The sequence below is a fragment of the Zootoca vivipara genome, chromosome 13 (assembly GCF_965207765.1).
Source record: "Zootoca vivipara chromosome 13, rZooViv2.hap1.1, whole genome shotgun sequence".
NCBI classification, from domain to species: Eukaryota; Metazoa; Chordata; class Lepidosauria; order Squamata; family Lacertidae; genus Zootoca; species Zootoca vivipara.
The window spans coordinates 3,128,576-3,141,297 of NC_142596.1; the positions used below are offsets into that span (position 1 = coordinate 3,128,576).

The 12,722-nt window shown below is 45.5% G+C and overlaps 1 protein-coding gene across 1 annotated transcript in view; it reads left to right on the forward strand.

The window, feature by feature from the left end:
- The window catches only part of ENTREP2 (endosomal transmembrane epsin interactor 2), a 150,463-nt gene that overhangs the window by 120,693 nt on the left and 17,048 nt on the right, over positions 1–12,722 (forward strand). The window contains exon 4 of the mRNA XM_035131777.3: positions 1,990–2,118. Within this exon, the coding sequence (XP_034987668.3) occupies positions 1,990–2,118 (129 nt within the window). The remainder of the gene's footprint in view (positions 1–1,989; positions 2,119–12,722) is intronic.

Below are 12,722 nucleotides of genomic sequence, written 5' to 3' on the forward strand. Positions count from 1 at the left end.
ATGGACAACTTGATATCCTTTTGACAGTGTGTATTATTTATTTATTCCCTTGAAATGACACATTTAAGCTCCTAGAGCTTTCAGTTTCTAAGATAACATGGCTATATGAGTGAATAATATCAATTTGTTTGACATATTGTGGTACCTTGGTTTACAAACTTAATCCGTTCCGGAAGTCCGTTCTTAAACCGAAACCATTCTTAAACCGAGGTGCACTTTCCCTAATGAGGTCTCCCACCGCCGGTGCCCTTCCACCGTTCGGATTCCGTTCTTAGACCGAGGTAAAGTTCTCAAACCGGGACACTACTTCCGGTTTTGCAGAGTTGGTAAACCGAATTGTTCTTAAACAGACTGTTCTTAAACTGAGGTACCACTGTATTTAAATTGTAGCCAAAGATGGTGGTCCTCTTTCATATTGTATAGGAGGGGAAACATTCCATATAGTGTGTTATCTAGTACAAATGACTTAATAATATCTGGTTGTGCTAGTTTTCTCACATATATTTGGCTTTTTATGTATTTCATACAAACCACAAAATCCTGCCCCCCTCCCCATAGCTGGATGTCCTGCTGTCATCAAAGAATTGAAAGCACAAGAGAAATTTCCTCAGTTTTTTGGTGTGTTGTAGATATTTCTCTTGTACCGTACCTTCTCCCCCTTTCTTAGCTCTTTTGTTTTCAGGACTTCTTAAATTCACAAATTAAATGGAAAGGACAGCTTGCTTCTTCTTTTTTAAAACAAAACACCCCTGCCTGCTTCTCAGACTAGGTTTTGGAAATTTATTTTGTCTTAGTGATAAAATAAATTTGTTTGGTCATGAAGGAGCAGCAAATTTAGAAACTCCTCAAGCAGAGTCAGGTTTGATGTGTAAACTCTAAGCATGCAACTCCCAAAGAGAGGCCTTTTAACCTCTGGCCTCCAAAACCTGAGCACAGCTTCCAGGGGCTGCTTATTCCTGAGTAGACCCATTGTATAGGAACCCCTGCTAGATCAGGTTAAGGGCCCATCTAGTCTAGCATCCTGTTCTCACAGTGGCCAACCAGATGCTTCAATGGGAAACCCCAAGCAGGATCCGAGTCCAAGAGCCCGCTCCCTTCCTGCAGTTTCCAGCAAATGGTATTCAGAAGCATTGCTGCTTCCAACTGTGAAGGCAGAGATAGCCACCCTGGCTAGCAGCCGTTGATAGCCTCCTCCTCCAGGCCAGTCCTCTTTTAAAGCCATCCAAGTTGGTGGCCATCACTGCCTCCTGTGGCAGGGAGTTCCATAGTTTACCTACGTGCTGCATGATTCCTGCATTGCAGCAGGTTGGACCAGGTGAACCATAGGGTGGTTTCCAGTGCTACTGTTCTACAATTTTATGACATATGCAGCAAGGAGCAGTGAGGAGAGATATTTAATAGAGGAGATCTTTGGTTGACTGAGGGTGCTAGAGGTTAAGGGCAAGGTTATATCAAGAAATAAGAACCTTGGTACATGGCTCTGGAGCATTTTGGAGGCTCTCCTGCCATTAGGACTGGGGTGCTGATTCAGCTGGTATTTTTCTTTGGATGTACCTGTTTTTGGTTTTGAATACAAGGAGATTTCTTCCCCCGTGCATCCAAGTGAAGTCTGAAGGTGGCCACCTGGGAAAATGCCACATTCTCCAGCCCCACACAGAACCCACCATTCGTTCACATGAGAAGGGAGCCTCTGTCCCTTAGAAATGCTGGGGGGGGGGTACCACAATATGTCTGCTGGGGGAGGAGCCAAAAAGTGCCACTGGGAGAATCTGATGATACTGAGTAGACATGTTTTCATGAAGCTATTGCACTGTAAATAGACAAGATGGTTTGGAGTGTCGTTGTTCGAGGGTAGCCAGCAACCTCCCTGACACATACCTTACTTGACCAAATCAAGTCATGTTATTGGATGCTTTGGTAGGTTTGGGGTGTTGTTTAGTTGTTTTGCACTTACTAAAACTTTGGCCTGTTCTTTTTTTATTTTCTCAGATTAAATTTGACAGTGACAGCGTCTGCGTTTGCTGTGAGCTACAACACCAGCCTTCAGGCTGCAGCCTGGGTGAGATGCTGAAATTGAACCCTTTGCAGGAATGCAACACTGTCAGACTGACCCTAAAGGTGAGATTCAGATAAATTCTCTCCTCCTCTTTTGCTAGGTTTCTTTGTGACAAAATCAAAACCTCTGGAAATGGGAGATGCAAAATACTGAAGCATGCTGAGAACCATTCAATATTAGAGGGACTTGACCTGCCATCCTGGGGGGGGGGGTTGTACCATTACGTGAGTCTAGTCCCATTAAACTCATTTGAACATCCTTCCAAATAAACACAGAGGATTGGGCACACACAACATAGATGAGCAATTAGCCCATGTTGATTTTAGCCTGCCTCATTTCGCCAGTTTTACAAAGACAAACCTGTAATTTCTAGGATCCACCCTGCCCAGATCCCTTTTGAAAATTTGGTGTTAAATTGGCTACTTCCTAGTCCTCAGGTATGGAGGCTGATCTGAGGGGCAAGTTACACTTTTTTTCAGAAGATCAGCAATTGCAGGTGGGCAGGGCCAGTGGAACATCCCCCAATGTCTGATGGCACTGGGGAAGATGGTGTGACAGGCACTGTGGAATGAGTGAGAGGTGGGAACAGACAGGGAGATGGGTGAGGTGAGAGAGCAGGTTCCTGCTGGATCCTGATTATCAGGCTGCCCCAGTTCTGGAAGGGACCTCCACACCCTCACGCTCATAATGTGCTATTATAGTATGGCCTGGTGGTGATGATGGTGGTGCAGAGTGCAAGAAAACAGTTTGGTGTCCTTGCAGAGTTGTGCTTGAACCTAGTAATGTCCAGCCCATTCACATCACACCCTGACACATGAGCAACGGTGCTTTTGTTCTTCTCTATAACCACCCCAAACAGTCCAAACTGCACTGTTACTATAAGCCGTGAAATTCAATCAGCAAATGTGGGCAATAACTAGCGCATGAGAGCTACTCATATGGAGGGTATGATTACCGTATCTCAGAGGATTTCCGTATCTCAAGCCAAGGTTTACTTTTATTCCCTCTTTCCCCGGCTCTATTCTCAGATGTTTCAATAATAGAATGACTACACTATATGTGATTTTTTTTTTGTGATGGAGGGAGGTTGTTTGGAAAAAAACAAATTACATGAAAGTGAATGGCAGAAGTCCATGACTGAGGAGTACGTAAGAGGGATCATTAAGCTATTGCCAACGACAGCCCTGTATTTATTTTATTGATTTATAGAGTGTCTTATCTCACAATTAATTGGCCTTCAGAGAACTTGACATTTAAATAGCTGACAAGGTCCAGTGCATGAAATCCTTGGCCACAGCATCAAAAAGATGCACTACTTAAATGCTCATGGCCCTGGGTCACCAAGTACAGAATAGCTCACCTGGCTGCGTTATTATTTTTTATTATTAGGCCAACTTCTTTCTTTTGGCCTAGGAATATGCAAGTTCTTGTGCTGACACAGCTGATCCAACAGCCAGGCTCTTCTTATGCTCTGATGTTGGGGTGGAGAACTTAGGAACCTAGGAAGCTGACCCACCCCAGGTCAGGCAGTTTGGCTATCTCGCTGGATATTGTCTGTTTTGACTGGCAGTGGCTCTCCTACCGAAGTCTTCCCCTTCCCCTTCTACTGGAGTTGCCAGCAATTGAGGTTATTGCTCTCCACTCCAAAATTTGCCTCATACCGTGTCAGACTAATGGTCTGTGTACCTTAGTGTTGACTGCAACTGCCTTCCCTGGTCTTGGACTCCAAGGTCCCATCAGCTGCAGTCATCCTTGCCCCATGGTCAAGGAAGTTGGGTGTTGGTATTCCAAAGCATCTGGAGGGCACGTGGTTGGGGAAGTCTGGTCTACATTGGCTGGCAGTGGCTCTCTAAGGGTTAATAGGAATCTTTTCAAATCCCTTGCCTACCTAGAGTCATAGAATTCTAGATTTGGAAGGAACCCAAAGGACCATCTCGTTCAAGTCTCCGCAATGCTGGACTCTCAGCTAAGAGGTGCCCGGCATTGATCCTCAGGTCTTCTGCTTGCAAAGTATCTGCTGCCCAAGTTCCTGCTATGTTCTGTTCTTTATGTTTCCTTGTTGCAACAAAGCTTTACCATAAAACACATTAAGGCGCTCCAACTTAAAAAAAAATACAATAAACATAGATTTGTTGCCTTGGAGGCATTAAAAAAACCCAAATGCTAAGTCCTAAGAGACCATTTTTACATCATTGGGCATTGAGTTAAAATATCCCCACACCCTGGGTTAAAAGTATTCAGTAATTTATAATTTTATGGTCAACTTTGAGTTATGAGGTGGTGAAACCTCAATAATGTGACCGGGAGACTAATTAGGCAATAATGGCTGCCCAGCACACTTCTGAAGCATCCTGCTTTTCGTCCCCCTTTAGCAGAGAGCGCAACAGTAGCACAGCAGCTGGTCTCAAGTAGAAATAAAACAGGACTGCGTCGAGCTCCTTATCTTTTAGCTATATTTATTTACATTCCTGGGGATTAAGCTGACATGCTCTCTCCAGCCGGGAAAACGAGCGGAGGTTGCCTCGCTAGACGAATTCATTTTATGAAAAATTCGTCTAGCAAATCGCGGTTTCCCATAGGAATGCATTGAAATTCAATTAATGCGTTCCTATGGGCAAAAAAAAAAATTCAAAAAAATTTCAATGCATTCCTATGGGATTTGCTAGACGAATTTTCCGTTATAAGAAAAGACCCGTGGAACGAATTAAATTCGTCTAGCGAGGCAATTAAGAAGAACAGGAAGAGAACTCCACCTTTCGTACAGAGTTATTTATACAAGCTCATGCATTCCCAGCATTCTCAGTGACAGAACATAATATCCTGTGTATAATTTAACTCCTTCATACCAACAAAAAGTTTTATTAAAAGTAAAGTGATCCCTGGAGTAACTACAAAAGCATTACATCAAGATTAGATTATGAAATGGCTCCACAGCCTCCTACATATTAAGGAAAAATAAATATTTTAATTCAGAACTGCAGTTTTTCTCCTGCTAGAAATGATTGCAAAAATTATCTCACTCTGAAATTGTGCTAAACTGAAGGTGCTCATTTGGCATCACAGGAGACAAATTGGGCCCCTGAAGCAGTTTTATCTTGCTTCATGTTACACTTCCATATTTTAATCTAGGAGTGGGAGAAAAAAGGCTTGGACTATAAGGAAAGAGGGGACACCCCATGTTTTCCCAGTTGCTGTGATGTTCGGGCTGGAGAATGCTTATGAAGCTCCCGAATGATCACCCAGGAGGGGGAGAACATGCCAGTAGGGCATGTGTCTCTGCCAGGGTCCTACTCATAAGTAGGCCTTATCCTGACAGCATCAATAGGAGTATAGCATCTAGATCAAGGGAAGTAATAGTACCCCTGTATTCTGCTCTGGTCAGACCTCACTTGGAGTACTGTGTCCAGTTCTGGGCACCACAGTTCAAGAAGGATACTGACAAGCTGGAACGTGTCCAGAAGAGGGCAACCAAAATGGTCAAAGGCCTGGAAACAATTCCTTATGAGGAACGGCTTAGGGAGCTGGGTATGTTTAGCCTGGAGAAGAGAAGGTTAAGGGGTGATATGGTAGCCATGTTCAAATATATAAAAGGATGTCATATAGAGGAGGGAGAAAGGTTGTTTTCTGCTGCTCCAGAGAAGCGGACACGGAGCAATGGATTCAAGCTACAAGAAAGAAGATTCCACCTAAACATTAGGAAGAACTTCCTGACAGGAAGAGCTGTTCAACAGTGGAATTTGCTGCCAAGGAGTGTGGTGGAGTCTCCTTCTTTGGAGGTCTTTAAGCAGAGGCTTGACAGGCATATGTCAAGAATGCTTTGATGGTGTTTCCTGCTTGGCAGGGGGTTGGACTGGATGGCCCTTGTGGTCTCTTCCAACTCTATGATTCTATCTTCTAAAGTTTGAGCAAATAGTGATGTGCAGCTAAAACAATGCCATCATTCTAGGGCAAATTCTGCATTTCCCACCTTGAGATGTAGGAATGGAAAAGTCTGCTATACTGTACCTGCAATCCTAGGTGCCAAGAATCAGACTTCCCCAGGGGTGAAGAAATTGCACAACCACACAAACCCTTTTGTTCTTATGGGCCCCCTCCATGCTCTTGTCTTGTCCACTCCTCCTCTGCATTCCTATGCTCCCCTCCCTTCCCTCTCCATTGTTAAAATGTCAGGCATGATCCAACCAAAGTTACACATTCTACCCTGGAAAGTTTGGTGCAATACAGCTGCTGTTCAGGGAAGAATCCTTTCTGGCTTTAGTCCTCATATTCTCTCTCTCTCTCTCTCTCTCTCTCTCTCTCTCTCTCTCTCTCTCTCACACACACACACACACACACACACACACAATGGGAAAAGCTTACCAAGTGGCTCTCAGACAGGACAAAAGGAAATAAAAGTCAATTTGTTCTTATCTGGGAAAACACTGCTTTGTTGGTGGGGAACTGAGGAGTGCTGCATATATGCACCTACATGAAATCAGTTTTCAACTAGTCTCTGGTACACAAGGGCTTTTTCCAGGGCTTTCTCTTTGTGTGTCTGACCTAAGAGAAGACCTGAGAAGAGTGAAGCTGGTCTGAGCACTGTAGCAACTGCCCCTTGGAGTTCTGAGGCAGTTAGAATGCAGCCTGCTTTGAATGCTCGGAACAACACAAATCAATATCAATGACCAGGGTACTGGTCATTTGGAACATTTGGCAACTGCTTGGAGGCAGTATGCTTTTGAATACCAGTATGATTCTGGCACTTTTAAAAGACACTTTTTTGTTAGATGTAAGCTTATGCAAAGATTGGATACAAAATGTGGAAATAAACACTCCAAGCTGCCAGTTCCAAAGGAATGAGGGAGCAAGATTTGAAATAGACAAACAAATATTTAGTTGTTTCCATTGGGTTTGAACACCACTTTGAATTACAGCAACTTGATTCAGTAGTGCTGGTGGATCAGACTAAGGACCCATTAGTCCAGCATCCCTTTATAGCAATTCTGTGGGGACAGGCAAGTATTATCTCCATATTGCAGTGTGGCAGAGGTGTGGAGACGTTCGATACGGTGAAATAACGGTGAAATAATTTCTTGCTTAAGTTAAGACCACTCTGTAAATTCATGGTGAGGGGGATATTTGAGTCAGAGGTTTCTCAGCTCCTTGGTTGCTTTCCTGGTCACCCGAATATCAATTCTCCCTACTGTCGCTGGTCCCCAGGATAGACTCTTTTGAGATTCGCTGATTTTCATGTGCTGTGGACTCGTCATATTTGTCTGTAGATTTAGAAAAGTGCTCTACAAAGATTTTTTCTGCACCTGCTCGTCGGGATTCCTTCCCTTATAAAACGTGGGACATCCTGCATTCCAAAGCAGATTCCCTATTTTAACCCCCGAATGCAGCGGTAGAGCATATGCCTGCGCTGCCTGGGGGGCAGGTAGTGCCCTCCCAGGTGCAGAATAGCCACTCGGGTGCACAGAGTGGTGTGGCGCCCTGCAGCCGGGGACGGACATTCTGCACGCCGCCTGCACGCGACTCCCTAGCCTTCCCCAAGCTTGGGGGGAAGGGAGGAATGCTGTCGGCAAAGTGGTGCAGCTCCCCGCTTCCCCCAACAGCTCGGGGTAGACTTGGGAGTGGCGGGTGGGCGGTGTGCCAAATGTCACCCCTCTCAGTGAAGACACCCAGGGCAATCCACCCCCTCTGTCCCCCCTTCCTCTGCCCCTGCCTTCTGCATGCGAAGTTAAGTGCTCCATCACTGAGTGATGGCCCTTCCCTTAAAAATAATAAGATCCTCCAGTCCTTAAGTTCTGAAGAAACTGCCAATTTGACTAGGAAATGAGGAAGGTGCCTTATGCAGAGTCCGACTCTTTATCCATCTAGCTCTGTATTGCCTACATTGATTGGCAGCTCTCCAGGGATTTAGACAGGGGACATTCCCAGCCCCCCCCACATGCTGGAGATTGAACCTCTGGCATGCAAAACAAGTCCCCTTCCAGTGAGCTGAGGCTCTTCCCCTGATGAGAGTAGTACAGAATGCCAGAATAACTGTCTTATACCAAGTCAGACCATTGGTTCATTGAACCATTGTCTGACACTACACTGAATGGCAGCTCTCCAGGGTTTCAGCCAGGAAGTCTTTCTCAGCCCTTTCCGGAGATGCCACAGGGGACTGAACCTGGGACTGCGCTGCGGGCACAGAAACCTGCCCTGCCACTGAGCTTTGGCTTTGCAAAACAAACTCTCAAAGTACACATTGATGTATAAATTGGAAAGAAAGATCCACTTTGGGGTGCATTTGCCATTAGAAGCCAGGGCCTGTAATTTGAAAGAAACTGACCTTTAGATATAAACATGAGTGTTTTCCGAATATTTATAAAGTGGCATCAGCATTTCTAAACACACACACACACACACACACACACACACACACACACCATTTAAGGACCTGGTAAAGAAATGCTGTCAGAAGGAAAAGGATGTTTGCAAATTACTGTAATTTCCTGAGATTATAGAGGAAGTTCATCCACTGAAGTCTTAAAAGGTACCTGTATTGCTTTGGAGAGAAGTAAACATGTTTTGAACAATCAAGTTCAATGTTAGATGCCCAGAAAAGCTGGCAGTGTCTTTGTGCATGTACTTTTGGTTTCAAATGGGACCAGGTTTCAGGACTGTGAAGGGGGGGCACACAATATTAGGCTGTCATTTTTCTGCAGATAAATTGTTTTAGTGTGATTGGATTTGGATTAACCTCAGGCTGCACTCGATGGAACGCAGCAATGCAAAAACAAAAAAACAAAAGGAAACCTGGTAACTTTTGTCTGTTCAAGTTTCCAAGGCTGCAAAATAGGTCTTTGGGATTTTGAAATTATAGTTTCTCCAAAGCAATGAACCTCTCAAAGTTTCCTGCTAATTTTAGCTTCCTCTTTGTAGGATTCCGCTCTTGGGTGCCTTCTGTACAGAGCCCTGGAGACAGGGAGTGACTCAGCTGAGGCCGACAGCAGCACTTGGCCAATGCCTCAAGTGGCCTTTCCATGTTATGTGATCAGTGGAGGTGGTAGATTATTTATTTCTGACACAAGATTTGTATACCACTTAATCAAAAAGCCCTCCAAGTGGTTTACAGAAAACTGTATTTTAAAACTCATTTAAAAATACTGATTAAAAACTGCTGTTAAAAACAAGTTGACATAGTATCCCAAAAAATCAGCCAGCATTCTTCTTCTTCTGACAGCACTGAGGCATTCAACATTGAACATGAGAGATGTAACCGTATGTTGTAGAGCCAGCAGGGTGAGGTGGTCAGAGTCGCAGACTAGGACATGGGAGATCACGGTTCAAATTTCCACTTGGCCATGAAGCTCACTGGGTGACCTTGGGCCAGTCACTGCCTCTCAGCCTAGCCTACCTCACAGGGTTGTTGTGAGGATAAAATGAGGTGGAGAACTATGGAAGCCACCTAGAACTCCTTGGGAGAAAGCTGGGATATAAACTCAATCATTTTTTGGCAGATTTCAATCTGTTTGCTTAACTAGACTGGCTCCAGTATTTGTGTGGGGGGGGGAGATGCTCATAAAAGGTTATCTCCTGTCTCAGTTGGCCTTGATAGCTTTATCTCAGGGGTCAGCAGGGGGACAGTTCACTGTCCCTCAGACCTTGTGGGGGGCCAGACTATATTTTTTGGGGGGGATTCCTATGCCCCACAAATAACCCAGAGATGCATTTTGTTATTGTCCTTATTTTGTATTTTCCAAATGTAAAAGGAATAAAATCCCATCTGAACTGGATCCAACCTCTGTTTCTTTACTTTTTCTCTTAATAGTCAGACTCAAATTCAGCACTAAGCAGCCTTGAGGTTTGTTTTTAAAAGTTCCTCTTTTGTTTGTCTACAGCTCTCAGTCTCAGGCTCACAGACAGACACATTCTTTTGTATTGTGACGTCACAAAGGCGGCTAGCCGATCCTTCCTTTGACCCGACTCCAAGTTCACAGGGGGGGGTTCCCCTTGTCAAATCACAGTCTTTTGCAGAAATTTAAGTACACTTTATCTTTTCCCCTTACTCTGCATCAGGAAAAAGTTTTTTTTAATAGTAAATTTCTGGGCTTTCCATAGCTTTACTGCATCGTCCATTACTCAATTGGGGGGGCTGACTTCCCTTTTAAGCCTCCTCCCAGCGCCAAATTCTCAGTCCAAATCGTAAAATTTTAACTTACTTGGTCCAGATCTAATCTTTTTACAGGAAGAATCCGGCGCTTGCAGGCTGTAGGCACGGAGCTTTGCTTCATGGAGGTAACGATGGCACCAAAAATGGCTCCCGCGACTGCCACTCTGCTGGCTCTCAGGGGTTCTAACGAGCTCCCGGGCAGCGGAGGATTCGCCTTTGGGGCTCTGCCGGGCTATTTCGCCCCCGGGACGCTCTACCCGGGGTTCTTGTGGGGATCCGCGTGGCTCCCGCGGAATTCCCCCCCTCCGCGATGCCAGAAACCTCGGAGCTCGAGGTTTCTGCGCCTCTCCACCAGCGCGGCAGACCGGAAGTGCAAAACAGACCACTTTTTAAATGTTAGGAGAGTCAAGAGACAAGGCTGAGATTTTGGGGTTAGACCTGGAGGGCTGGATAGAATTCAATTGTTTGCAGCTACTTTGGTGTCTTTCATTCATGCATAACAAGGTCCTTCCTGGAGGACCCTTTTATCTGCCTGATTTATTTTTTAAAGGTAGATTTATGAGGAGCCATCACCTTATCAGTGTCTTTGCCCCAGGATTTTCTCTTCATTGGAAGAATTATGCTTACCCTTTGCTCTTAAAAAGGCTCTTGGATTCCAGGCATTCTCCCAGCAAGGCTTTCATAAGACTGCAGATATAAGAGGTTGATGCTGCCCTTCCCTTTCAGAACCCCTGGAAATAATTGTAGCAACTGCATACAGTGGTACCTCGGTCTACGAACAGCCTAGTTCACGAACTATTCGGAACACGTCAAAACCAGAAGAAGGTGTTCCAGTTTGTGAACTTTTTTTGGAATCCAAATATACTCCATTCTGGGGTGCACTTCTGTTTTGAGTGCCACACTTCCATTATCCAGCAGCGGAGAAGGGGGTCATCACGGCGTTTCCCACAGAAGCAAGGGAGGGATGCTCGTCCGCTGCCGCCGTCCTCCACCCCTGCTCTGTTTTCCCTCCCTGCCGCAAATCTCTTGCTAGCATCGCTGTTACAACCACATGCGGAACCATTCCATTCCAATCCTTTCCATTTCATTTCCAGCACCCGTCACTACAGCCACCGCTAACCACGCGCCCACACACGCCCTTTTCTCACCCGTTGCAAAGGCTACCGAGGTGCCATGTTCGCTACACACACTTTTTAATTGCCAGTGCTCCTTCGCATCTCATTGTCAACTCTTCCTGCTCTGAGGCTGCCTCGCTGGCCACATTTTTCTTTTTCCTTTTCATGGGAGGACCCATGCAGTCTCCCTCTCTCTGATGCCGAGATGCTCCTTTACAATGTCCCCCATCTCCGCTTCCTAATGCTGAGTGAGGGAAGGCCGTGCCGAGAAGGCATGTCGCTGCCGCTCCCTGGCGCTGGGTCCCTCTGCCACCGCCATTGCTGCAGCATCAACACCCCCCTTCTCCGCTTCCTGGTGCTGAGTGAGGGGAGGCTGTGCTGCCGCAGCAACCTCCCCCGGTACCGGGTGTCGCCCACGGCCGCCGTGCCAGCCCTGAAGAAGGTGAGGAAGGGACACTGGGTGAGGGGAGGGGAGGGATCCTGGGCAGGGCAGAGAAGCTGACTAGCTCCTCTGAGAGATAACTTTTGCTTCCCTTTCCTCCCCTCCCCACTTGAACTTCACGCACCCCATTAGATAGTAAAAATCATGTTAAATTGCTGTTTTAGGGGTTGTTTTTTAAAAGTCTGGAATGGATTAATCCATTTTGCATTACTTTCTATGGGAAAGCATGCCTTGGTTTAAGAACACTTTGGTTTAAGAACGGACTTCCGGAACGGATTAAGTTCATAAACCAAGGTACCACTGTATTGATATTTTAAGCATTGTGCCCCCTCCCCCCCCCTCACTCCCAAGTATCTGCTGGTGAAGAGGCAGCAGAGGAGGGCCAGGCAAGAAAGAAATGTGGGAGTGCTTTATTTATTTATTGGTCAATAGAACTTCTGGACTACCTTTCAGCCAAATGGGTCCTTTTATGTAATACAAACAGACAGAGCCAGAATGAAATTTGATTGTTCACTTGATATTTGCATGCCACTTTTCCAACAACCGAGTTGAGCTCAAAGCACTTCATGAGAATATTAAAGGACTGACAAATGAATAAATCCTTCCTAATACAGAACACACATACACAAAATAAGGCTACAACAAGGATCAAATGAATCAAAGCAATAATAGTACAATAAATACAACAAATGAATCAAAATGGTGGCCAACGAGATGCCTGTGAGGAACCAGCAAGCCGGACCCAAGCACAAGAGCCCCTCCCCCTCCTGTGGCTTCCAGCAACTGGCATTCAGGAGCAGGGCTGCCTCCAACTGTGGAGGGTGAGCATAGCTCTCATGGCTAGGGGCCATCGGCAGCCCTCTCCTCCATTAATTTGTCTAATTATCTCTTAAAGGCATCCAATTTGGTGGCCATCACTGCCTTCTGGGGGAGTAAGTTCCATAGTTAAGCCACATGCTGTGTGAAGAA